This window comes from Osmerus eperlanus, chromosome 8 (assembly GCF_963692335.1).
Source record: "Osmerus eperlanus chromosome 8, fOsmEpe2.1, whole genome shotgun sequence".
Taxonomy (NCBI): Eukaryota; Metazoa; Chordata; class Actinopteri; order Osmeriformes; family Osmeridae; genus Osmerus; species Osmerus eperlanus.
The window spans coordinates 20,324,770-20,351,767 of NC_085025.1; the positions used below are offsets into that span (position 1 = coordinate 20,324,770).

Sequence of the window (26,998 nt, forward strand, 5' to 3'; positions counted from 1 at the left end):
TTCACTCGTATTTTCAGTTGTAAATGAGCAGCAAAAAAAAAAAAATGCTTTTAAATCTATTTAATCTTTATAAATAATAAGTATGCATTTTCATATAAAATATACAGAAATATCAGTTGTAAAAATGTAATTCAAAAACGTACCCCTGTGCAACCGACGCAAGCAAGCACACCCTACAATTTCCCCAGAAATTGTACCCTCTCTAGTTGCTCTTGTAAGTGCGCCAGATTGGTGCCAATCATTGTCATGTCTGCATTGTAATGCACAACTTTGCCTCCTTGTTATAAAACAACGTGCATCCAAACAAATGTTGCCAATGCAACCTCTTATGTCAGTGTTGCTTTACGAATACTAGCCTACCGTATATAATAATAGTAGAATACTAAAATAATAGCATATGTGTGCGTCGTGTGTGTGTTGTCATATAGGCTATAGACTGATTGTCTTGGCTTGCATCCATAAAATAGTTACTGTAATGTTATACCTACTGCCAGTAGCGGACTGACCATTGGTAGCGGCATGTTTATTTTACATAAAGCTAAAAAAAAAGCTCAAATCAGCCCAAATTTTTTGCTCACGCGCCATGCGCGCTCGCATTAACTGTAGAACTCCCTACTAGCCTAACATCAAACCCAGAATGTGCATGCATTAGCAGGGCACTTTGGTGGCGTATACGGGGCCGGTTCTGGTGGGCCGGTCTGGGTCAAAGTCCAAGGCCTATTTTTACTCCCAGTCCGTCCCTGCCTACTGCATATTGAGCCAATTTAGATCGGTATTGCGCAACAATCGAGAGATGGGGACCCCCCCCGAATATTGACGGGTATTTCGAACACTGAGTGTTACCATTTAGTGCAATAGTAGCTACAGAACATATACTGTGCTGTGTAAACTGTACTGTATCACATAGCGTTTCAGACACACAAACTTTTCAACTTTCAAACTTAAACGGTGCGCTCCCAGCGCACATACCGGCAGTGATCTACAGCAGTGGTTTTCAACCAGTGGTCCTTGAGGGAGTGCTAGGGGTTCCCCAGCAAAAATAGTTAATAGCGTCACAATCATTTAACCACTAAACTTTGGCTATTTTTTAAAAATCTTGAAAAAGTGTGCACATCTTTGAATATTTATATTTTTTTTAAGCGAAAATGTACTGATATCTTAGTGGCTGTTAGCTGTAAAAATCCATAGATTAGCCGCACCGTTATACAAGCCGCAGGGTCTAAAAATGGGAAAAAAGGCGCGGCTTATAGTCCGAAAATTACGGTAGATGAGCTGCGCGCTGATTGGTTGGTTTACAACGAGTGAAGCTGTGGAGCAAAGACGCAACACGGCCAACAGCACTCACTGAAACAAGGAAGGTGGAGACTTGAAATAAAAACGTACAAATAAATCTATTGTGTCTACACAACACTGTTTTCAACATATTGACTAGATATCATTTGAAATTATTACGTTAGTTGTTTCCACTTCTGTTGTCGAAGCAAACAGGATCGCCTTAGGTGGGTAACGTTAGCACTACAGCAAACTATCGTGATTCAACTCAGCTTCAGTTAGCTCTAGCTATCTTGCTGAAAAATAGATCACAACATGGGTTATTTATTTGAATGAAACAGTCAGGAACATGAAATAACGTTATCCCCATTGCCAATAAACTAGGCTAAATCATCACACATTCTACCTATGCTCTTGCGTTAGCAAGCTAAACTACTTCACATGCGTACTGTCTAGGTGTTTTCGCTATCAGAATCAGAATTCGGTTTATTCGCCATGTATCTTATAAAAACACGGAATTTACTGTGGCAGGGAGGTGCAAACAGTAAACATATATGAATCTTAAACGAGAGAGGGTACAATTTCTGGGGAAATTGTAGGGTGTGCTTGCTTGCGTCGGTTGCACGGGGTCTGTTTTTGAATGACATTTTTACAACTGATATTTCTGTATATTTTATATAAAAATGCATACTTATTATTTATAAAGATTACATAGATTTAAAAGCATTTTTTTTGCTGCTCATTTACAACAGAAAATACGAGTGAAACGTAGAATGAAATAGATGTCTTCTCATTTCTCCTGCAAGAGGCAAGCCTCATCGTTGAATCAAAACGAATACATTTGGCAGACCGTTGTAAAAATTGACCTAATCTCTATGACTTAAACGTCCTTTTAAGTTTTTCCCTTATCGTGATATTTTCAGGCATTGAGCCTACTCATTGCATTCATTCATTAATAAAGAACCCCCTTTGAAGATTATTCTACAACGTTACCGGCAGTAGAAGATGGAATCGCGATTCAAACAGTACCATCTCCTAACTGAAAATATGCCCCCCAAAACGTAAATAAGCTTGAATTTTTTTTAGTGGAAAATCACTCATTCGTAAAAAGCTCACTGGTAGCGATCATTGTCAGTAACAACGCAAAATGCGATATAGCCCTGTGTGGAGAAGCTGCCCCGGTAAATTGTACTACTACGGTACAGTACTAGACTACTGCTGTGTTCGTCTTGGTAGCGATTGCGTTGGTTGAATTTGATTTAACGTTCCGTTGTACGGTTTAGGCTGAAATTAATTATTTTCATGAACAGATTGACAAAGTTTAGGCTGTGGCAATGAAGTTCAGGTTAGTAGTTAGATAGACTTTTGATTTAAGTAAGGGGAGTGCCGAACATGTTCTGTCGCCGTTTGACTTCCTAAACAGCTGTGTAGATGTTTTTGTAGTGTCTCGTGTAGGCTACAGCGTTGCAGTGAGCTACACTGGTTTGAAACCACAGGTAATGCTAATTTCACCCACAAATCGTTTACTTGTAATCTAATGTCATAATAAATCCTACAACGAAAATGTATTTGTGAGGAATGTTTATTTTAACAATTGAAAACAGATGCATCATAGACCACTGTAGTATGTGTTGCCCGGGCAACAGAGGCTAATGTCATGATGCTAATACTTCAGTGAAATAGAAGACTACCGTTTCCAAAAGTAGATGTACTTCCTTAATAATATCAGCTTATATTGTACATTACACATCACAATTGTGTGTCATATCACAAAGTACAATTAGTAAATAGTTATCACCCTGGCCTCTTTGCTTGTGGCGTTTCTGCAGCTGCCTTGCAGTAAAGCAGTTAGCTTAGCTATCTCCCAGAAGTTAACAAGCTGCTAAACTAATGTTCTGCTAGAGGTAGTCATGCGAGTTTTCGTTACGTTAGTGACGTAAGTAGCGTCATTGACTGTGGCTAGCAAGTTAGCCACCGTTAGCTTCACCTTTCGCCACAAAAACTTAATTTCTACTTAAACCGTGCAACGGAACGTAAATCCCAATAGAAGCAACTCAATCGCTACCAAGACGAAACTAGTCTCTACTAGACACCTAGTTTGTCTATGTAGGCCAAATATTGACTGAGTTTTAGGGGCGCAAAAATAAACAATAATAATAATAAATATATATGTGAGAGAACAAAGGTTGTGCCCTTGCCGAAGGCAAAGCACACCCAATTAAGTAAAGGTACAGAAGTTTAACTATTCCGAAGAACTAAACAATCCAAGAATAAAACAATTTAAATATAAAATAAAATATATATAAAAATAAGAATAAGAATGAGCAGCATGAGTGGTCAACATAGTGCAATAGTGCCATCAAATACTGGGTTAAATAATGAATGAATGTCAATGGAGTCCTTGGCCTTGTTGAAGAGGCCAGTAGCAGATGGAAAGAAACTGTTCTTATGGCGTGAGGTTTTGGTCCTGATGGACCGCAGCCTTCTGCCGGAGGGGAGTGGCTGGAACAGGGAGTGGCCAGGGTGGTAGGGGTCGGCCACAATCTTCCTAGCTCGCCTCAGGGTCCTCGAGGTGTGCAGGTCCTCGAGGGTAGGCAGATTGCAGCCGATCACCTTCTCAGCAGTGCGGATGATACGCTGCAGTCTGCTCTTGTCCTTGGCAGTGGCAGCAGCGTACCAGATGGTGATGGAAGAGGTGAGGATGGACTCAATGATGGCTGTGTAGAAGTGCACCATCATTGTCTTTGGCAGGTTGAATTTCTTCAGCTGCCGTAGGAAGTACATCATCTGTTGTGCTTTCTTGGTGAGGGAGCTAATGTTCAGTTCCCACTTGAGGTCCTGGGAGAGGATGGTGCCCAGGAAGCGTCAGGACTCCACAGTGTTGACTGGGGAGTCGCACAGGGTGATGGGGGTGAGTGGGGCTGTATTCTTACTGAAGTCCACAACCATCTCCACTGTCTTAAGAGCATTGAGCTCTAAGTTGTTCTGGCTGCACCAGGTCACCAGGTTGTCAGCTTCCCACCTATAATCAGACTCGTCCCCGTCAGAGATGAGCCCAATGAGGGTGGTGTCGTCCACAAACTTCAGAAGTTTGACAGACGGTTGACTGGAGGTGCAGCTGTTGGTGTACAGGGAGAAGAGCAGAGGGGAAAGGACGCAGCCCTGAAGATATCCGTTGCTGATGGACCGGGAGTCAGAGACATGTGTTCCCAGGTTAACGCACTGCTTCCTGTCAGACAGGAAGTCTGTGATCCACCTGCAGGTGGAGTCTGGCACGTTCAGCTGGGAGAGCTTGTCCTGAAGCAGGGCGGGGATGATGGTGTTGAAGGCAGAGCTGAAATCCACAAACAGGATCCTGGCGTAGGATGCTGGGGAGTCCAGGTGCTGTAGGGTGAAGTGGAGGGCCATGTTAATGGCGTCATCCACAGATCTGTTGGCTCTGTAGGCAAACTGCAGTGGGTCCAGGAAAGGGTCGGTGATGGATTTGAGGTGTGCCAGCACAAGGCGCTCAAAAGACTTCATTACCACAGAGGGGCGAAGGGTCTGTAGTCATTGAGTCCTATTGGCCTTGGCTTTCTGGGCACAGGGATGATGGTGGAGGACTTCAGACAGGCTGGCACATGGTATGTCTCTAGGGAGGTGTTAAAGATGTTGGTAAACACATCAGCTGGACTTCAGACAGCTGGTCAGCGCAGTGCTTGAGGGTGGCAGGAGAGACAGAGTCCGGCCCAGCTGCTTTGCGGGGGTTCTGCCTCTTGAAAAGTCTGTTAACTTCACCCTCCTGAATGGAGAGAGTCGTTACTGTAGAGGGGGGAGGCCACATGGGTGGGAGGGGGTTGATCAGGACAGTCCAATTGTCTTTCAAATCTACAGTAGAACTCGTTCAGGTCGTTGGCCAGGCGGGAGTCGTTAGTGGAGTGGGGGGCTCTGTGCTTGTAGTTGGTAATCTGCCTGAGCCTTCTCCAGACAGAAGCAGAGTTGTTAGCAGAGAACTGGCGCTTCAGTCTCTCTGAGTACAGTCGTTTAGCCTGTCTCACCGCCTTGCTAAACCTGTTCTTCAACTCCTTGAATCGGTCTCTATCCCCACTCCTAAATGCTTCCTCTATCTAGCTGTTCTTGCATTCCTCGCAAATCAGCGTTAATAAAAAGCAGATGAGCTAGAGTCTAGCTAACATTGACTAGACGGGCATGTTTGTCTATACCGTAGAGAAGAAGATCCATGTGCAGTTCGACCCCTCAACACATTTGCGCGAACCAATTCACCAAGGACAGTTTTGAAAACCTGGGACAATGTAAAGCAGGATTTGCTATGAAGCTGTTGCTGAAAGGAGGTAGGTTCCGAGCTTATGTTCATCACAACCGCAAGCTGTAGTATGATTTTGTCAGTTACAGTTATTAGCAATGCTAACGTATCCTGTATCTAGCACCTGCCTTTCTTCAGTTCTTTCAAATAGATAATCTAGACAGGCATTAGCAATTATGGAGGACTAAAAGTGCCAAAATGAATTAGATAAATACACCATTAAATAATTACTTAAATGTGTCATTAATTAATTAAAATAGAAATTAAATACATGTGGCTGCATTATTTGACTCAAATGAAATTAGTAATCAATCATCCTATTTGCATTTTAATTTTCTTCTTCAAGAGTGCTCAATCTTTCACTTAATTAAAATGAAAAATAAATAGACATTTGAGATTTAATTTTCAAAACATGCCCCAGCAAATAGATACCAAAATTCAATTTGAAATGTAAAATTTGAAAATTTATATTTACATTTAGTCATTTTTTTTTATTTTTATTTTTTTTATTAAAATGCATTTCCAGAAATGCATTTTCATTTTAAGAACGTGGCTGCAAAATCGTGACCACAATTCAAATTCAAATGCATTTCCAGAAATGCATTTTCATTTTCAAGAACGTGGCTGCAAAATCGTGACCACAATTCAAATTCAAATGCATTTCCAGAAATGCATTTTCATTTTAAGAACGTGGCTGCAAAATGCATTTGAATTTGAATTGTGGTCACGATTTTGCAGCCATGTTCTTGAAAATGAAAATGCATTTCTGGAAATGCATTTGAATTTGAATTGTGGTCACGATTTTGCAGCCACGTTCTTAAAATGAAAACGCATTTCTGGAAATGCATTTTCATTTTCAAATTTTGCATTTCTCAAATGTCTATTTCTTTTTCATTTTAATTAGGTGAAAGATTGAGCACTCTTGAAGAAGAAAATTAAAATGCAAATAGGATGATTGATTACTAATTTAATTTATGAGTCAAATAATGCAGCCACATTCTTAAAATGCAAATGCATTTCTGGAAATGCATTTGCATTTTGCAAATGCATCTGCAAATGCATTTCTGGAAATGCATTTGCATTTTGGTAACAATTTGCTTCCATAACGAATTTCATTATCAATTAGTTGTGTCGTGCGATTATTACGCAACTCAATAAGTCAAGGAGATGTTTGAGTATAAAAAAAAAAAAGTTTAGTTGAGCGCGGAGCGGAGGTAAAGGAAAGGACATCGGAGAGACGTTGTTGAGTAACGTTGTTCTGAAACACATGGCGGAGGCAGAGAAATCAGTACGACCCAAGTCATCCAAGGTGTGGGAGCATTTCACACCAAATACATTGAAAAAGTGTGTTAATTGACCGAGGTGAAGTTAGTTTCATATTCGACATTGGTCTCACAATCGGAAGGCACTACTTTGCAGCATCGCGTTAGGGACCGGGTGAAAACTACCCATACCATTTTGAAAAATGATATGCCTGAAGCCTGGTTTATGATATAAAACCTCAAACAGACACCAAAGTATTTTAACAATGTCTGGTATACGTCCACAGACTTTACTTTTTCAATGAAGTTTCAAATAAAATGATAGAAAATCACTCTTTGAAAATAGCTTAATCCTCGCAAATCTTAATTTTTTTCAAAATGGTGTCAACAAATCTTAAATATACACCAGATTATTCTAATAAAGTCTGGCCTACTTCCACAACATTTCAAATTTCAATAAATTGCTCATCTAAAAAAAAAAATTGCATTAAATCCACGCTAATATTAATAACTTTTTCTAAATGTTGTGCCTGTTTGTGCACATTCTGAAGATTTTTTGCACTGTGAATTTGCACTGTCAGTTTTGTTTTTGAATGAAGGGTTGGAAATTAAAAAAATCTGATTAATCGATTAATCGAAAAAAGAATTGACAGATTAATCGATTATTAAAATAATCGTTAGTTGCAGCCCTATACATATATAATTATTTCACTATTTAAGAATTTCATGGTCCATTTACAAACGCTAAACAGCGCCCCCAGTCGATATCATTTACATTTCACAACGTGTTGTGTTGCAGTGCTTCATTAATCTTTCAAACTCGCCCATCAAAGTCAGTGGGTGGGGCTAGCGCGAATCTAGTCTGATCCATTGTGTTGGTCTGAAGTAGAGTGCCTGGATAGAGACAATGGAGGATCTTCATTAACTTTCTAGGGATTTAGTGAGAGACATTTTAGACTTAGCTGAGGATGTGGAAGCAGGACCTGCTGACCCAGAGCATGTAGCGAGTAAAGCAGAGGAACTTAGGAAAGTGCGGAAGTTATTTCCGCACTTTGCAATGCTACGGCTAATAATCAAGGGGAAGACTCGGTCCTGCTAGCCCCAATGTTGAGACAGCGTGCGAGGTGCAGGACCAAATGTCTAAAACTTGCCCGGAGCTGCTGCCAGAAGCAGCGGATTTGATTGAGGAAGATGCTGATGCACCCTTGATTATTAGCCGTAGCATTGCAAAGTCCGGAAATAACTCCAAGAATTTCAATAAGTTCCTCTGCTTTACTCGCTACATGCTCTGGGTCAGCAGGTCCTGCTGCAGCCTGGAACACTGCATTTATGACCGTAGTCCGTTTTCAATATCCTTGAAAAACGTTCTTCTTTGTAATTCCGTGGAAGTACACAGAGCAGCTCGCAGCAAATTTTGGGGCATGACAAAGGTACAGACCAGAGCCAAAAGAGGTGGATTTTTTGGAACCAACCGTTTTACAGCAGCAATTTCAAACTGTGAGATTTGCATAGCAAAGAGGTGTTAATGGACGTTGAGGTTCACTGTATGTCCCTTTTACCCACCGAACTGTCGTTATTCAACTATGACAAGGTAAACTCGGTTTTGCAGTGAATGACCCCTTTAAAATAATAAACTTCATAATTCTCAAAATTCTGACACTTTGCTTTTTTATTAACAGCATTTTCTTGTACTTATACTTTCAATACTAAAGTACATTTAATATCAGAAAATTACTTTTGATACTTAAGTACAGTAGATATCAGATACTTTAAGACTTTTACTCAAGTAGTATTCTAATAGGTGACTTGTTATCAGCGCCTCCTAGTGGCGTATAGGCCCATCATTTATTGTAATAACTGAAATCAACATATAGGTTGCCTACATTTGCATTTCGATACTCTGAGTAAATATAGTTATGAAGAATAGTTCATTATTTTCATATGAAGAACCATGTAAATAAATTACCACCTATGATTGCAAATGTACTTTCTGGGTATTATACATATTGGAAACTACAAACTCTCCTGGATACAAATCTGTTTAAATCACTCAGAAATCTTTATCACAACTTAAATTACATCATTTTAAAGTCGTCCTTGAGGGTTTAGGTTGGTTGAGGGGCAGTTCTATGGGCGTATGTGAAGCCCTCTGTGACATGCTTGCGTGTAAAAAGGGCTATACAAATACATTTGATTTGATTTGTGTCAAAAAGTGAGAAAAGGGTAGAAAATCCTTTTGTTCGTAATGACGTTGTGAATGTAAATGTCAGTTTAAGTATAGGCTACATTAATAACTTCTCAGCAAGTTATTTTTAAGTTTAACAGCCTGACTTCATTGATCAGTTGTTAGGGGCTGCTGCAGCACTCAAAAGAGCAGGCAAACTGATTTGATATGGCTTGAAAATCTTGCTAGCTGACATGTCCAAAAACCGTTGAAATTGACAGTTTTTCATAAGTAATCATATACGTTTTGTACATTACAATGAAATTTAGGGTGTTAACTATACAAAACATCAAAAATCTGAATTTTGACAGAAAACGATTTTCAATCTTTTATGGCTTATAGCCAACAATGAGCGGCAGCAACATCGACGGGTTTTCGCAGGCCGCCACATATTTAAAAAATAAAAGTTTATAGCCTGTTCTCCTATTCTAAAATGGCCACGGGGCAGTTACATGGCAGTAAACAAAAGCTGCACGACACCAAATGCAACTGCCACGAGACACTTGCGTACCACTATCAACAGAACAGTAACTGTCATGTGCCAGTAGAGGCACTGGCACGTACCACAAGCCACTGTCAAGTGCCAGTGGAGGCGATGGCACTTACCACTAGCCACTGTCACGTGCCAGTGGAGGCACTGGCACGTACCACTAGCCACTGTCACGTGCCAGTGGAGGCACTGGCACGTACCACTAGCCACTGTCACGTGCCAGTGGAGGCACTGTCACGTACCTCTCGCTACAGTACAGTACAGTTTCGGTTCTAACCGCCTCTCCCGGCCCACCAGAACCGGCGCCCGTATACGCCACCACAGCTAACCTGCTAATGCATGCACATTCTGTGTTTGATGTGATGCTAATTCGGGAGTTTGATAGTTAATGCGAGCGTGTGTAGTGCGCGAGTCAAATATTTTGGCCTTTATATGAGCGCAAAATAGTTTTTGAGCTTTGTGTAAAATAAACATAGCCGTTTTTCAATTGGTAAAACCTTGTCTAGTGAAGGTGATGTATTTTTGTCTCTTCAGCCCCACCCTTACGTTTCTTAGCCTGGTTTTCCATCGTTATTCTTCTCCCGGTGCTCCCGATGGCCAGTCCGCTACTGCGGGGCTCAGCCGCGGTGGTGGATTTTCAAGTCATATTATTTTAAATTCTCGCGCTGTCAGGGGGTGCTGCAGCACCCTCAGCACCCTTAGTTCCCGCGGCCATGGGTATTCCCTCTCTACTGAAATCCAAAACTCAGCCAGTGTCTTGGCTGAGAACGCTGCCTTTAACGTTCGGTTGCTTGACAGTTCAACTAATGAATCCTCCTGGTTGGATGTAAGATGGTTTGCCGTACTTACAGTGAATGGAAAATCAAAAGGCTGATGGCTTTTGTATTTGCATGCATTAATTTAACTACTATTTTTAACTTCTTAAAATTTTGGCTAAAATATGCTATTTCTAATTGTTTTAAAATGTTCTTTGATTTCTGGAAATCATCTTGCGACCCCCCCCCTCGTTGGTCGTGACCCCCACTTTGGGAACCACTGATGTAGAGACAGAAATGACATGCCGTCGTGTAAATAAGATAAATAACATAAGGCCATTTAGTTTGTTTAATAAAAGAGCAAGCTATAGACCTGTTTTATAGGAAAGGTAACCTTAAATGACTTATTTTGTAATCTTTAATAAAAAAAAAAAGATTAACTTGACCTTCCAGGGGGGGCGGGGGGTGCCGTCGCCCCCCTAATATAATGGTAGGGGAAACACTGACTGCTACAGCTAATGAAAAGGCAGCAGTGCCGCTCTTCCTACCGTCAGCTCCTCCAATACCTGCACTGCCTACCCCCTGCCAAATTTAGCAGAATCTCAGCAAAATGCAACAAAGATTAAATTATATTTAAAGGTCCCATGGCATGCTGTTTTTGGATGCTTTTATATAGGCCTTAGTGGTCCCCTAAGACTGTATCTGAAGTCTCTTTCCCGAAATTCAGCCTTGGTGCAGAATTACAGCCACTACAAGTAGTCCCACAATGAACTTTCCTTAGGACGTGCCATTTCTGTGTCTGTAGCTTTAAATGCTATGAGGTTATATTGCGATGTGACAAAACGAGATTTTGTAATCGCAAAGGCTGCGATTTTACTTTGGTGCACGTTAAACTTTACCTTGACCTGTATGATGGCCTCAGGCTCAACATAACCTGACACTACAGTCACTGCCAATTTTGCCTTTAAAAAAGATGCTGCGCAGTGTCAAGTATGGTGCAAAACCTGCCTGGCTAACGTTGCTACCTCACGGGGCAACACAACCAACCTAATTCGGCCCTAAAAAAACACCACAAAGCCATGTACGATGCATAGCTAAAATGCTGAACACCAGTGTGTCAAATAACACCCGACAGGATCACTGATCGAAATGTTTCAAAGCCTAACTCCATATTCATGCACAAAATGACTCAAGCAGTAACAGCGTTCATCTCGAACGATATGATGCCCCTCGGTGATGCACTTACAGTACGATTGCTATGGCTGTCAGTGACATTATGTTTCTGTTAGGCTACTGACTGGATCAGAAATGTTCAAACAGTGTTTCTTTCTTTTAAGATTTAACCTTTAGATGTGTGAGTTCTAAATATTTCCGACGGCTCCCACAGCGCAAGTTTTTTCCCAAAACGGTAGCTAGCTAGCTTTAGTTAAGAAAGTGCAACGCACATTTGATTCACCAAAATATTTTCGAGGTAGGTGGGTATGTTTTCCTTAATTTTTCTGAACTTTGTGTGTTATGTTGCTGACTGGAGATTAGTAGTATATATCGATATTTATTCATATTAAATCAGATAATAATCGCATATTTAAAAAGTGCAATCCACATGTCACATGTTTACATGTCATATGTTTATGACAGTGACTTTAAATACTGAGTGTCGTAAGCCAATTATATTTCAGATTTTCTGTGATTTGTTACTGACTCTTACATTAATGTTTACACCAGGCTTATTTGACAATGCTTTATGTTATTATTACATGTTTACAAGGCTGGAAAAATCTGTCAATATACTACTGTGATTCAAGTAGGTAAATAAAATGTGTATTCATATTAAGTCACGCATCACCTAATTTCATCATAAGTTTATTTTGAATCAATCTAATATTGTGAAAGGTCATACTATACAGTTAATCGCCCGTCTCTGTTGAATATTACAGAACATAACAAAAATAATAATAATCGCAGAAATAATCGCAAATGCAATATTGGTAAAGAATAATCGCAATTATCATTTTTTCCAAAATCGTTCAGCCCTACTTCTCACTAGTCACTTACACACCGTCACTTTCAGCTACTGGTTGCACTATAAGCAATATTGCACTATTGTACTTCACTTGTCTTAGGTTAGTATAGGTTTATAAGGTTAGTATAGGTTATCATGTGTATTATGTGTATTTACAGCTTTAGTATACTGTAGGGCTGGGCGGTATGACGGTATATACCGTGCGACGGTAGAAATGTTTTCTACCGGGAGAGATTTGGCTATGCCGTTTCAACCACGGTATACTTTTATACTATATTTTCGTATTACACGTGTCAATTAAATTTCTGGTTGTTGTATTGTATATAAGCCATCATATAAATAGCATTCTTGCGATATATAGAATTGTAGTTTAACTTTTATTTGATTTGCTATTTTCGTTTGACATTTGCATTGGTCTGACGGAATTTTCGATGTGGAGTGTATTTTGTCTAAGCGGACTACATTCATGCCGATGCTAATTAAGTATATATTTGATGACCCATTCTGCAGGTAACCAATTCGATTTGTTGTTCAAGTTTTATGTCTCGTGCTGTAAAATTATTGTTGTAAAATTACACTGGTGGCGTTGCTAGCATTCTTGATCTAGGATGACTAGTGAAGGCTAACTACTTACTAACTGAGAGTGAGGTCATGCTGGGAAATATCAAACTGAGGCTTTAACATATCAACCGAGCTTTAACGAGGTTGATACGCTGAAACCAAAGTTAGATATGGATAGTAAAACTCCGACTGATCGCTTTCGCTCATTTAGAAATTTTTGTCGGAGGGCATTACGGATCCGTATTGAGCTGTGAGTAGGTCACCACGCGGATGGCATGGGTCTTTTGTTTTTAACTCAAGTGTTGTCTCATGTGAGGCAGTTGTTTTTGTTTGTAATAAATAATCGAGTGTGATGATAAAGTATTGTTATTTTGTACAATTTCTTAATTGAATTGACAGAACAATTACTATACCGTGATATATACCGTAACCGTGATATAAAATTACTCATACCGTGATTGAAGATTTTGGCCATATCGCCCACCCCTAGTATACTGTATTGAATATTGTATATTATTTTAGCTTATCATAGATGTAATCTATGTTCTGTGTACTTATATGTTATGTTATGCCAGGTTGCTTTGCGTTGTCTTGTCCCAAGAATTTCAGTGCCCAGTCTGACCCTGTGTTGATCTGTGCATCTGACAATAAAATACTTGAACTTGAACAGTGGCCGTGATGCAGTCGGCGATTAAGATGTCAGTAAAACACACAACTACAGATTCCTTGAACTATAGATTGTGCATGGTGCCCGTGATACAATTCATCACAATGAATCACACACAGATTCCTATAGATTTATAGATAGATATTGCCATTCCCGTGATGCAGATGGTGGTTAAAGTTCTTCTCAGTGGTTTTGGTACCTATATTTATCCGATCACAAATTAAATTCTCTTTCATCTCTGAAGTACTTGTTCATCCACATAATCTATTCTAGTCAAATTGCCAATGCTGTGGTAGCCTACGTTCATGCAAATGATTACGTAGCCATCATTTGTCTGCTGTTTCCTACATTATCAATTGCTTGTGTTATGTTGATCAAAATGTATTATATTGGTTCTCTGTTATATAATTGTCTTACCACCACAAACATCTAGACATTTAGTTCATGACATAAGTCACATGTAGCCTGGTCCTAACCAGACTCTCGTACATTTCATTTGTACAGAGTCTGGGCTCGCTCCATTGACAAGCGTTAACTTCCTTGAAGGCGGGTACTCTGTTGAAGTTAACTATTGGATCTGCCATAACCAATCGCTAGAGTTCGCCTTAGCCAACTCCTTCACCACTACCGTAATGGAGCTAGCTGCCGTAGCAAAACTTAGCAAAGATTGTTCTTGCTCCGGCTTTAACTTTTGGATATTTGGCAGTGCTGCCACAACGGGCCAAATTAATGGCTTCGCTCGCATCTTTCTCCGCTGCCATTACTGAACTACAACTCAAACTAGCACACAACATCAACGTCATCGTTCTCAGCCACTCCCTCTGTTTGCTGATTGGCCCTACAAAAAAAATATTTCAGAAAACCGACTTATGTGCCGAATTCCCAGACCTAGTACAGAAGCAAGATCTAAATTGAGCGGAAGTACGTAGGAGGGCAGAGCCATGCTAGGCTACTGTCCCAGATTTTTCCAAATGTAGTCAAGCCTACACCGAGCTATGTGCAGTCTACCCTCTACATAACTCTAAATTCCCTGTCAACTGCGGATCATTCCTACACTGTAGTTAAATGAGTGGACAGCTAGCTTGGCACCCCTCAAACATTTTATTCTTATTTTACTACTTGAGGAAAGACATTATTGACTGAAGCGGGATAGCGCGCGCGCGTGTGGCGTGGCAGTATAGGAGATCAAAGCAAATATGCTCGAGGCAGTTAATGCAAGAACACAACATCATAGGCTAGCTACAATGCTTGCCAATGCCAAACCACTACACGTTATAGAGAGCGAACGAATCAGTTAGCCATTCTGCTGAGGAACACCCCCTACATTTACGCTTTACGTGAAAAAATAGAGGTGGCTAAGAAAACGTGCGCTATAGTTAGCTAGCTGTGTCTCATTCGGACAATTAGCTACCTATCCCAGCTAGCTAGCTGTGTGTCATTCGGACAATTAGCTACATATCCCAGCTAACGTTAGCTTTTTGAGCAGGCTTTTGCCTCCTTGCAAACGACTGGTGTTGGTTATCTAGTTAGCTAATGCTACATAGCTTCCTACTCACCAGGTATGAAACTCCAAATCATTTAAAAACGAAATTCCAGTAGGAAGAGTCATGCATCCCAGCGTGCTAAATCTCAAGCACTGTATTGTTTTAGTTAGCTACCTACGTACCAATTAAAAGGCACCACGCTGCGGGCAACTATTAGTACTGCCTATAGTGACTAGATTGCGAGCTTAGTCTCCAATGTGTGCACTGTGCTGCGTTGTGACCAATGCTGCGTTGTTGGTGAAGCTAACCCTAAAGTGTCACCGTTTTGAATTTTTCAGCGTCCGGCGGTGCAAATAAGCCGGCTGACTGCTTCACGCCACTTCCAAATTCAAAGAGGTTTGCATTTGTCAGTTACCTTATACATTTTCTTAATACATTTAACAATTTATCAGAGAGGAAAGGACGATTTGAACGTTTTGATTTGAGATGGGTCGATCCGCTAAAGAGTGGCCGCACGGCCATATGACACATCGTAAACCACAGTCCTCAAAACGAGGGTACATGATAAGTTAAATACACCGAAGAATTCTGGCTAACATTTTTGGAGAAGCTCCCCATCTAGTGGTGTGCTTACCTAGGCCTATATATTCAAAAATTATTTAAAAATAAATAAAAGTAACATGTATTTTATTTCGACCTCTTGTAGCATATACCCATTCTCTTATATTTGATCAGGACTATGGGTTTGGTGAATTTCCTAGGGCATCCGACACTTTAGATGGCGACAGAGATACCAGCGAGGCCCTGAGTACATTTTACAAACGAAGAAGGCGTCTATCCCACAGATGCAAACGCGAAAAATGGAGTGTAAGCATGTGTCCGCCTTTGCGTTGTATCAAAACGTGCCTAAAGAATTGACTCCTGCAGCTGAGCCATCATCCTTGCAGGTTAGTAGATAATATTAGTAGTGTTTTTTGTTCATTGCATTTTTGTCTTTGTCTTTGCAGGCACTACAACAATGCTTATAGGAGAATGGATCGTCTTACACTGAAGTTTTGTCATACTAATTTATAGTTTCGACAGTGATACTGTTAGTCATCAATCATATTACATCTATTAATCAACAATATAATCTATAGCTCAATTATCTAACGTTGGCTAGTGCAGAGATGAGGAGAGATAAATACTACATGGAATTAGAATGGTCTGGAAATTTCTGGTCTGGTGTATACGGGCTAATGGTATGAAAGCTAGACAGAAATGACACTGGCCAGGAGAGCTAGCAATGAGGCATCTTATATATGAATAAACCGAATTCTGATTCTGATTATTGGAAATGTCAATGCACGTGTTTATTTCTATAAATTATAACTCTTCTTCCAGTTAACTTTAAAGAAAAAAAAGAGGAAGGAAAATGGTATCCAGCACACAAAAGCCATTAAAAAGGCCAAAAGAAGTCATGTGGGCATGAAGATGAAGAGATTGGCTCAAAAAGAGAGACTTACAGAGGTTAGTGTGGTTCATATTATTCTTTGGACCACCATGGGTTTGTCTTTGTTTTGTCAACACATTCAGAGTTTGAGTATTTTAAATTTGATCTTGTTCTGAATGCAGGAAATAACATGTCTAGAACGAAATGGTGAGGCTCTAGACGCTCTGCTGATAGACCTATCCAAAGTGACCAACAGCAGAGAAAGAGCCAGCAAACTATTCCAGTGGCTGATTTTCCCCATTCCCTCCAAGAGTTTTCTCAGGTAATAATGTGTACTGTGGGCTGAAATGTCATTAGAAACTGAATTTGAATTCAGCATACTCATTAGTGTGTTTTTGTAACCACTTTTTTTTGCGACTTATCTACTTATACTGTTTAACCCTTGTGTTATCTTCGGGTCATTCTGACACATCAGTCATTGTTACCCACCGTCGTATTGCGTCAACTTTACCGCATACAAAAACAAAGTGAAGCCTTTTCTTTTAACCGTTGGGCTGTCTCAGACCCCCCACATTGCGAAGGTTAAAAGAAAATTATTTTTATTTTTGTTTGTATTGAGTAAACACAACGATGATTCGTTATGAACCTTTGGGTCATGTGACCCGAAGGCAGCACAAGGGTTAAGCTTGAAACCCTGTTCCAACTTTTGCTCATGTTAACAATTGTTATTGTTACTATTCTTATTATTTTTATGTCCCTAAAGTGCCCAATAAGTCAAGATCTCTTGGGTAAGAAAAAAATAATTGTATATTTGTGTACATGATACTACAGGCCACGAGTAACTCCCACTCTGCAAATGGGCCACATTCGGCCATAGGTGGCACTACATGCCACGCCCAGAGTTTATGTGGTTTCCTCCTCCCCCTATAAGTCCAAAATGTCTGAAAATTGACAATCCTTATTTCTCATGGGGAAAAAAGCCTCAAGGCCCCAGAAAGTCCCCATGATAGATTTTCCTGTCTGTGGAACAGTGAATCAGCTCTTTATCCTCACAGAGTTGTTTGGGGGGTCATGGAAGTTTGCCCATCTAGTCTACGTGTGTTTTGTGGACCCTCAGGGGGGCACTGTGGGCGTATGGGGCCCTTGGGCCGTTACTACGAGCCATCCGGTCCCTGTATAACTAAAGTGAGAGCTGTGTTCACATTCTTGGTACAAAGTCAAGCATATTTCTTGTGGGTGTTGTAGGGATGCACCGATACCAGGCTCATGTACTTGTACTCGTAAAAATACCCCGATACCAAAGACCGATACCTCGCTTAAAAAATATATAAACATATAACAATGGTAATGTAGGTGAGAAATTAAATAACTAAATATATATAGCTGGTAGGTGCGTTTGTGTTCGCTCCCGGGGTGTCTGTTAGAACACAACTCTTGGACACGGCTTTCTTTTGTAGATTTATTGCTAGGAAATTAGCGGAATTTTCCGTTTCTTAAATGAGTAAGTGTGGTGTTGCTAAAACAACACAGAACGGTGACAATTATCACACTCCCGACACAACATATTACAGAATATAGGTACCACAAATAATATATTACCAATGCCATTATATTAGTAAAATCCGACCACTGTCAAAAACTAAACATTCCACAGCGGAGTATAAGGCCTACACAATTCTCCGACCGCTACATAGACTATTTAGAAACTTTACAGACTTAAATAAGGTTAAACAATCCGAGGACTAAGAACAACCAACTTTTATCATGAACGCACCGCATTTCACTAAATTAAAGATTGCTCACTTCGAGCATAAAAGAAAACTTAGTGCGGTATTACTGCAGAAGGCGAACCGTCATTTAATAACTGATAAAAGTCTGACAAGCGTATTCGGTCTCCTATTGGCTGCCTTTCTTACAGGTAATTATGCGCTTTGAAGGTTATTGGACACACTGAAATTTGTGCTTTAAGTTTGTGATAAGCACATAAAAATAAGATTTTTTTTCATTCGAGTAATAATTAATAAGCTGTCTCACTGTTTTGTGGTTGGAAAACTGCCACATCACCCCCCCAAAAAATCTAAATGTATAGGTATCTGCGAGTACCAGAAAATAAATATCGGTACTCGTACTCGGTCCTTAAATTTTTTTATTGGTGCATTCCTAGACTGTTGGACTCTGCCAGGATTGCCCCTTGTCTCCATCATATTTGTGATATTCATGGACGGGATCTTGAGGCGCACCATCCTGAGGAGGGTGTCTGGTTTGGGAACCTCAGAATTCTCAGCTTTTCGCAGATGACGTGGTTCTTTTGGCTTCATCCATGATCTTCAGCACGCACTGGGGTGGTTTGCAGCCGTGTGTGAAATGGCTTGGATGAGGGTCATCACCTTTTAGTCTGAGGCCATGGTTTTCTACCGGAAAATGGTGGACTTCTCCCTCCTATTTGGTATTGAGTTCATGCTCCGTGTGAAGGAGTTTAAGTATCTCTGAATCTTGTTCACGAGTGAAGGGAGAAAGGAGTGAGAGCCGCTGTTCCGTCGCGTCAAAAGGAGCCAGTTGAAGTGGTTCAGGTATCTGACTAGGATGCCTCCTGTGTGCCTTCCCTTTGGAGGTTTTCAGGGGGTGTCTGTGAGGAGACCCCGGGGTAGACCCAGAACTCGCTGGAGGTATTATCTGGTCTGGAAACGCCTCAGGATCCCCCAAGAGGAGCTGGAAAGTGGCTGGGGAGAAGGACGTCTGGAATACCCAAGGGCAAAAATCTCATAACTTTGGGGCTGTAACACATTACCTACATTGTAATGTATATTTCAGTCACAAGTTTAAGTTGAGTGGGGCAGTGGCGATTTATATAAGACTGCAAGGGAAGCTTGGCTTCCCCTAAAATGTCAAATTAATGGTCAAATATTTACTATTGTGTTAACATTTTAAATGCGTTAGAACACGTTCATCTCAAAGACGAGTTCGTTCAGAATCAGCTACATGTAGCAGGTCGACTGACTCAATTTCCTTCTTATACTTTCCCGTAGCGTCACAGTGCATTTCCCTGTTGAAGCCTGGCGTCCATTGACTTCAATGGGGCTGCTTTGAACAGTTTTTTCAGTGCTTCAAAACTATACGGTCATTGGATAAAGGCTGCGATTATGTCCCGCCCACGGACACTCAGCGTCTTTGGGGGTGAATGGAGGAGTGGGCTGGCCTGGACTCCGGGCTTCTGCGTGATGATTGGAGGGTCCGTTGAAAGACTGCATCTCCTTTTGATTGACAGCGATTTTTTACTATAAAAAGTCCCCAAAGCTATTCGAGCGCAGTCCCATCGCGGGGGGTCAGATGGCTGAGTGGTTAGGGAGTCGGGCTATTAATCAGAAGGTTGTTGGTTCAATTCCCGGCTGTGCCAATGATGTTGTGTCCTTGGGCAAGGCCCTTCACCCTACTTGCCTCGGGGGAATGTCCCTGTACTTACTGTAAGTCGCTCTGGATAAGAGCGTCTGCTAAATGTAAATGTAATCGCGGAGTTTGCCAGTGTAGTCGGAAGACAAACTGTTGCAACCTATTTCCTGGTATTTGCATGGAGAAATTGCTATCCAATTTTTATCATTCATTTCATACAATTATACACCACATTCCTTGTTTCAGTTTAACCTAATTCACACATTTCCTCCTTCGAGTTTAATATTGTTCATTCGTTCATATAGGCTAGGCTAGTGTCGTAGGGGTGAACTAGCCAACTAACTAGCCAAATAAATGGACAACTATTTTACAAGACTAGAAAAGACAAAACCTTACATAATATTGCCAAACAAGGACTCAACAAAATTACATTTACATTTGACATTTATTCATTTAGCAGATGCTTTTATCCAAAGCGACTTCCAAGAGAGAGCTTTACAAAAGTGCATAGGTCACTGATCATAACGAGATAGCCCCAAACATCACCCGGAGGAGATCACACGTGATGTGGTAACAGGTGAAGACGCGCTGCGTCTCACGCTGCATCTCGCGCTCGTCTCGCACTCTTGCTAATGTTTGTTTATCCTTAAACTCACTGTTTGTAACCTAACTCTCTCTTAAACCTAAAGTAGTAAATTTACTAACTTGCTGTTTTGCTATTGAGCTGCCGTGACCATGCCGAAAACTAAAGCGGTGCAGGCCAACATAAACACCGAGGCGGTCACCATGGCGTCCCTCACCCACCTGCTTGAGTCTCATCGTACCGCCATCTCCGAGGACTTTAAACAAACTCTCTCAGCTCTCGAGACCAAGTTGAACAGTGTCCTAACTACCGTGACAGAACATGCAGAGAAACTCGAAATACTTGAGAGTGAAGGTGACGCGCGAGAGGTATGCCTGAAGGCTGCCAATGAAGCTATCACCAAGCTACAGAGAGACCATGCTAAATTAGCAACTAAAGTTGTCGACCTCGAGTCACGGAGCCGGCGCAACAACATCAGGGTTATCGGTGTACCTGAATCCATGGAGGGGCCTGGGTCGACGGCTTTCTTCGCCGGGATGCTCGAGGAGGTCTTTGGAGGGGTCCTCGATTCGCCTGTGGAGTGTGATGTGAACGGGCTCATAGAGCCCTGGCACCTAAACCTCCACCTAACCAGCGACCAAGACCGGTCATCATTCGTCTTCTCAGGTTCCAGGTAAAGGACAAGATCATCCGCCATTCCCGGACCATGAGGGGTAAACTGAAGTTCCGGGATCATTCCATCCTTGTGTTTGAGGATTATCCTCCAGAGGTTATGGAGCAGCGAAATGAGTCGGGATGTAGGAAACACTTTCCCACGGCAGCTGAGGCTGAAGCCTTCATCGCTTCCTTGCCACCGCGGAACACATAAGATCATAGTTTGCCCAAAATCCATGCGATGAGGATGGCAGGAGAGAGGGCGGAGAGGTTTTTTTTTTTCCCCCAAGACTAAAATTTTGCGACCTGGCAGTGATGACCGCGGCGTGGTACAGATTGTTTAAACAATGGTACCTGAGTATTTCTTTTTGTGTGTATGTGTGTGTATTTGGTTGTTCCGAGTGTGCTTGCGGCTATCGCCGTGTCAATGTCTTTATGTAATCCCAGAAAACTCCATGATTAATTTGTACTGTTTATATTATGGGTTTTAATGATTTCAATATTGTTGGAGATTTTCAACACTGCATTAATATGGGTGGCAATATTACTTGCAATGTTCTTGACCCTGATACCTTAAAACCATTAAATGATATATATAATTATTCATTGTTACATTTAAACATCAGAAGCCTAAACAAACATTCTGATTTAGTTTCCTTATTGTCTAATTCAAGTTGTCATTTTGATGTTATTGGGTGTAGTGAAACCTGGCTTAATGATTTCTCATATGTGGATTTACTTAATCTCGATGGGTACAATCTACACATTAAGAATATACCTAATAGAACAGATGGAGGGGTCTGCCTCTGTTAAGAAGTCTCCAAGTAAAAACCTGTGATCTTCACTTGGAGGATGACCTCTGTGAGTCTTTATTTATTGAGATTAACAATAATGACAAAATATTTATTGTCGGTGTACTTTATCGCCCACCAGACTCTGCTCTTGACACTTTTTACCGTAAAAACTGGAAGTTATATTACATAAACTGAATAAGCAAAAAAAAGACTATACTCCTTGGTGATTTTAACATTGATATTTTCAAGGAAGATGGGGTAAAACATGACTTTATGAACACACTGCATTCCTCCTCTTTCTTCCCCACCATTAATAGATTTACGAGAGTTACACAGACATCCAAAATGATTTTTGACAATATCTTTACTAATATTCAAAATACCAAGTTGGTGACGGGAGTCGTGCAGTCTGGCATTACAGACCATTTTCCCATTGTAATATTTTTTGGCTCTGGGAAATCGTTCTCTCCCCCACTCTCTAAAATTAAATCTACAATTCTCAACAAGAGAACCTTACAGCACCTAATTGTTAACTTACAGACCAAGTCGTGGGACTCTGTCTATGACAGTGGGACTCCTGATGCAGCATATGACAGTCTGATAAAGATCATTCAAGACTATCATGGACACAATCCCTGAGAAGACTGTCAGAAACAGCACTAATCTCCAGAACCCTTGGATTACAAAGGGAATTTTAAAGTCTATTAAATATAAAAGTAGGCTTTATAAATCCTACCAAAAAAATCCTTCTAGCTTAGATATAGAAATATATTTCTTATAAAAATAAACTATCACAGATCATAAGAAAGAGCAAAAGAAGCCATTACGCTGAACTCTTACAAGCTTCACAGGGGGACTGCAGGATGTCATGGAATGTGTTAAATGAAGTAGGTTTATGTCTCCTCAACAGGAGACATGAACCAACTACTCTGCCTGACTTTGGTGATGACGAAGATGATTTTGTACAGAGTTTTAATAATAATGTTTGCCTCAATAGGTGTAAATCTGGCTAAGAAGATAAATCAACCTCAGGGTGTCACCTTCAAGCATTTTCTTTCTGGTAGCTACATTAACTCATTTTTCATGATACCGACAGATAGTACTGAGCTCCTCAAGATAATTTTGGACTTGAGGAGCTCATACACCGCTGGTGTAGATGGAATATGTAGTAAGATCATGAAAGCCATTGCTAATGTCATTGTAGAGCCACTGGCTCACTGCATCAACCTTTCTTTACTTACTGGAAATGTACCTGAAATGACAAAAATTGCTAAGATAATTCCTATTTTCAAATTGGGCGACAGAAATGATATGAGCAATTACCGGCCCATATCAATCCTACCCACTTTCTCCAAAGTAATGGAGAAAGTAGTATACACCAGACTCAGTGGCTATCTTCATAAACTAGATATTCTTGTTCCCTCTCAATACGGTTTTAGAAAAAAGAGTACAACCTCTATGGCAATACTTGACCTAATAGAACAAATAAATGACTGCATTGAAGAGGGAAAATGTGGTGTTGGTATTTTCTTGGACTTATCAAAAGCCTTTGATACCATTGACTTTGATATTTTATTGTATAAATTGCATCATTATGGTATCAGAGGTTTAGCACTTAAATGGTTCAGAAGTTATTTATAGGGAACAGTATGTCCATGTCAATGATCATAACTCTACTTGTCGGCCCATGATCTTTGGGGTCCCCCAGGGTTCCATTTTAGGGCCACTCTTATTCATTCTATATATAAATGATTTTATAAATTCTTCTAAAATATTTCATAAAATGTTCTTTGCAGACGACAAAAATGTGTTTACATCACACAAAAACCCACTTATTTTACAAGACATAGTAAACTCTGAGTTATCCAAAGTGGACTCATGGTTTAAATGCAATATACTGTCATTAAATGTCAGCAAAACAAATGTCATTTTATTAAAATCATGTAAAAAAATTATAAACACTGACCCCTTCCTGATTACAATTAATGGGCAGGCGATAAAGTGTATTCCACTAAATTCCTGGGGGTCCTCATTGACGAATCGCTCAACTTTAAATGTCATATCGACTATCTTGTAAACAAACTGTCCAAATATGTTGGCTTGTTCTATAAGATCAGACATTTCCTTCCTCTATCTGCCCTTCTCACGCTGTATAAAACTGTCTTTGAACCCCACCTTAACTATTGTAATGTGATATGGTGCAACACTTTCACCAGCCATCTTAAAAAACGTATATCCTTGCAAAAGAAAGTCATACAGGCTCTGTCTTGGTCAGAGATAAATTCTCCCACCCAACCTCTATTCCACTGTTTTGAGTTATTAAGACTGACTGAGCTAAATGAATATCATAATGCCTGCCTTATGTTCCAAATTGTCAACAGACTGAACCCTAGATTGAGTAGTCTTGTTCCCATCTCCAGCCCCCAGCATACTTACCAAACGAGAATCAAACCACTCATATCAGGAAAATGTCGCCGACATGTGTGTGCCAATATGAGTGTTGTCTGTAGGGGGCCGCAGATCTGGAACAGGATTTATGAAGGCCTCAAGGTGCTGCCCTCTATCTCCAACTTCAAAAGACAACTAAAAAATCATTTCTTATCAACCTATACCTAATATAAAAAATCTTTTTTCATGGACTGCTGGGATGTATGTGTATGATTGAATGTATGTAATGTTATGTATGTACTTGTGCGCATTTTGCGTGCATCTACTTATCGTCACCCTTTCATGACCCTTTCACTCTACCCAATTGGTCTTGTACCCCAACTGTATTATTGTAATTGGTGGCCAAGCCGCGAAGCCACCTTAAGGGTTTCCACTTATTATTATTATTAGGATTCCTCCGTAAGGAGGAAACCTATTGTTATTGTTAGTTTTATTAGGATTCCTCCGTAAGGAGGAAACCTATTGTTATTGTTAGTTTTATTATTGGGTGTGCTCAAGCCTACGGCGAGAGCACAACCTTTGTTCTCTCACATATATATTATTGTTGGAATGCTGCTTCAGCAAGTATTGTTCTTTGAATCTTTATTCAACTTCTTCATATTCTTCTTCTATTTCTTCCGTGGCACGTGGCGCCTTCAAATCTTCAGCTATCAAAAAATTCAGCAGTTTCAGGCCATTCCTGCTATGACTTTTAAGCTTTGTACCTCTTATGCTTGAATTAATCTAAATCAATATTCATAATATTTTTTACATGGTTTTCCAATGGAGTTTTCTTTCAAATCCTCTCAAACTTCTTTAAACTTCTTCAATTCCCCCATAGAGACCAATGCAAATCTGGTGACGAAATCGTCAGAGAAAGCAAAAACAAGATTTTGAAACTGCCGGTAGAGTCGTATTTCTGACCGCACAGAAATATAAAGGACATCTCTGGTTTCGGCAGAGTCTTGGGTCTCGGAATATATCCTTATTTTTTGGATTGGACGTATAGTTTTGCGTCTAGGATAACTTGTTTGAGGTGTGGATTCTAGCTACATTTCTGTTCTCCACCCTCAGCGCGTTAGCAATCATAGCTGCACCATCACCGTGGCAACGACACACGCACCACTCAGTCTCTCACACAGGTGATTTGTATTAGCTGATTAGTGGAGTCACATGACAGAGCTATACAGTCAACTCGTCTCATTAAAAGACTAAGAGCACTATAATTTCAGCTACTAAAACGAATATACTACTTCTACTACTTCTACAGTTTAACAGTTCAGCTTTCAGCTTCTCCCGCATTGTAGGCTATTTAAGCTCTTAGCTTTGTTAGATGATGCAGTTCAGCTTCCACACTGCCTCTTGAAATTCTACTATTTCTTCGATTGCTTCACAACGTTCAAACTTATTCTCCCGCATTGTATTTAAGCTCTTAGCTTTGTTAGATGATGCAGTTTAGCTTCCACACTGCCTCTTTTGTGTGACTCACACATTTTTGAAATTAATTTGAGCTTTCAGCTTGCGGGTATTTTCTAATTCTGTAGCCTATTTTCAGCAATTTCAAAACAAATAATTCATATTTCAGCATTCCAACGCATTTTCTGCAGGAAATGCACTTTCTAGTTGTGAGAATGCTGTTCAGCATTCTCACTATTGTTTTTCCAACTTCTTAGTTCTTCCGCCGTTTTTTGTCCTTTAACTAGTCCTGCATACTTTCACCGATTCCTACAATTGTTGTATCAAAAAGTTAAGCTCTTTCAGGAGATGTGTGCTATGACCTTTCTCATTTCTCACTTTTATACTTTTTTATGTATTAAGGTTTTTGTGCAAATTATTCTCCCATTAAAAGTAATGGTAAATCCTTTCAAATCATTAAAAAGCTTCCTCCCCTTTCAAACGTAACTACTTCAGCATACTTTCAGCTAGAGACACCATTCAACCTTTAAAATGTTCACAAGACATTCAGCTATTCCCAAATGATTCAGCTTTTTCAAATGTTCAGCCAATTTTGAATTATGACAGTTTGAAATACATTAAAATGTTTGCTCCTTCTTGATTTTTATGAATGAGCAGCAAGCTGAGTGGCACACTGCTGGCTGCTCTTTTTCTGATTTTCAACTAAATTGTCAAACAAATTCCTCTAACGTTCATATAGTTTAACTTACAGAAACAAGTTATACCTTAAAATGTAGGAGGAATTGTCCTCTCTCAGCCAATGTAACTACTAAAGAGCTCACATTTACAGATTTTCAGCTATGAGCCTTGAAGCGAGAGCAGCCTTTGAAATTCTCTCACTAACTTCAATGGAGAGGTGGGTAAAATCCGTCAGAGAAAGCAAGAAGGAAGACTATTTCGAAACTGCCAAAGGAGTTGTATTTCTGACCGCACAGACACATAAAGGATATCTATGGTTTCGGCAGAGTCTTGGAATGAAATATACGTAATTATGTGGGCAATGTAGAACAGTGGACAGATTCGATATTTGATCTTTTGTTAGTTATGGCCATTCTAGTGATGCTACTGTCATCATGGCTGCTAATAGAACGGCGAAACCAGGTCACATACGGTCTAATAACTATCATTCATTACCTAGCTACAAACAAATGCTTTGTAACTGAAGAGTATTTACTTTTTATTGGCAATATTGACAACAGAGGTTAAGGAACTTGTCTTTAATCAA

At 40.2% G+C, this 26,998-nt stretch overlaps 2 protein-coding genes across 4 annotated transcripts in view; one reads left to right on the top strand and one right to left on the bottom strand.

The window, feature by feature from the left end:
• Nucleotides 1-15,334, bottom strand: part of extl3 (exostosin-like glycosyltransferase 3) — a 57,439-nt gene extending 42,105 nt beyond the window's left edge. The window contains exon 1 of one of the 2 annotated variants that reach the window (XM_062468456.1): nucleotides 15,114-15,331. The gene's annotated coding sequence lies outside the window, so the exon portion shown is untranslated. Of the gene's footprint in view, nucleotides 1-15,113 lie in introns of both variants that reach the window. The other variant, XM_062468457.1, reaches the window with a different exon arrangement.
• riox1 (ribosomal oxygenase 1) overlaps nucleotides 14,853-26,998 on the top strand; it is a 34,781-nt gene continuing 22,635 nt past the window's right edge. Inside the window, exons 1-4 of one of the 2 annotated variants that reach the window (XM_062468466.1) lie at nucleotides 14,853-15,437; nucleotides 15,777-15,988; nucleotides 16,425-16,550; nucleotides 16,656-16,795. In XM_062468466.1, the coding sequence (XP_062324450.1) occupies nucleotides 15,887-15,988; nucleotides 16,425-16,550; nucleotides 16,656-16,795 (368 nt within the window). In that variant the 5' untranslated portion in view covers nucleotides 14,853-15,437; nucleotides 15,777-15,886. The remainder of the gene's footprint in view (nucleotides 15,438-15,776; nucleotides 15,989-16,424; nucleotides 16,551-16,655; nucleotides 16,796-26,998) is intronic. The other variant, XM_062468467.1, reaches the window with a different exon arrangement.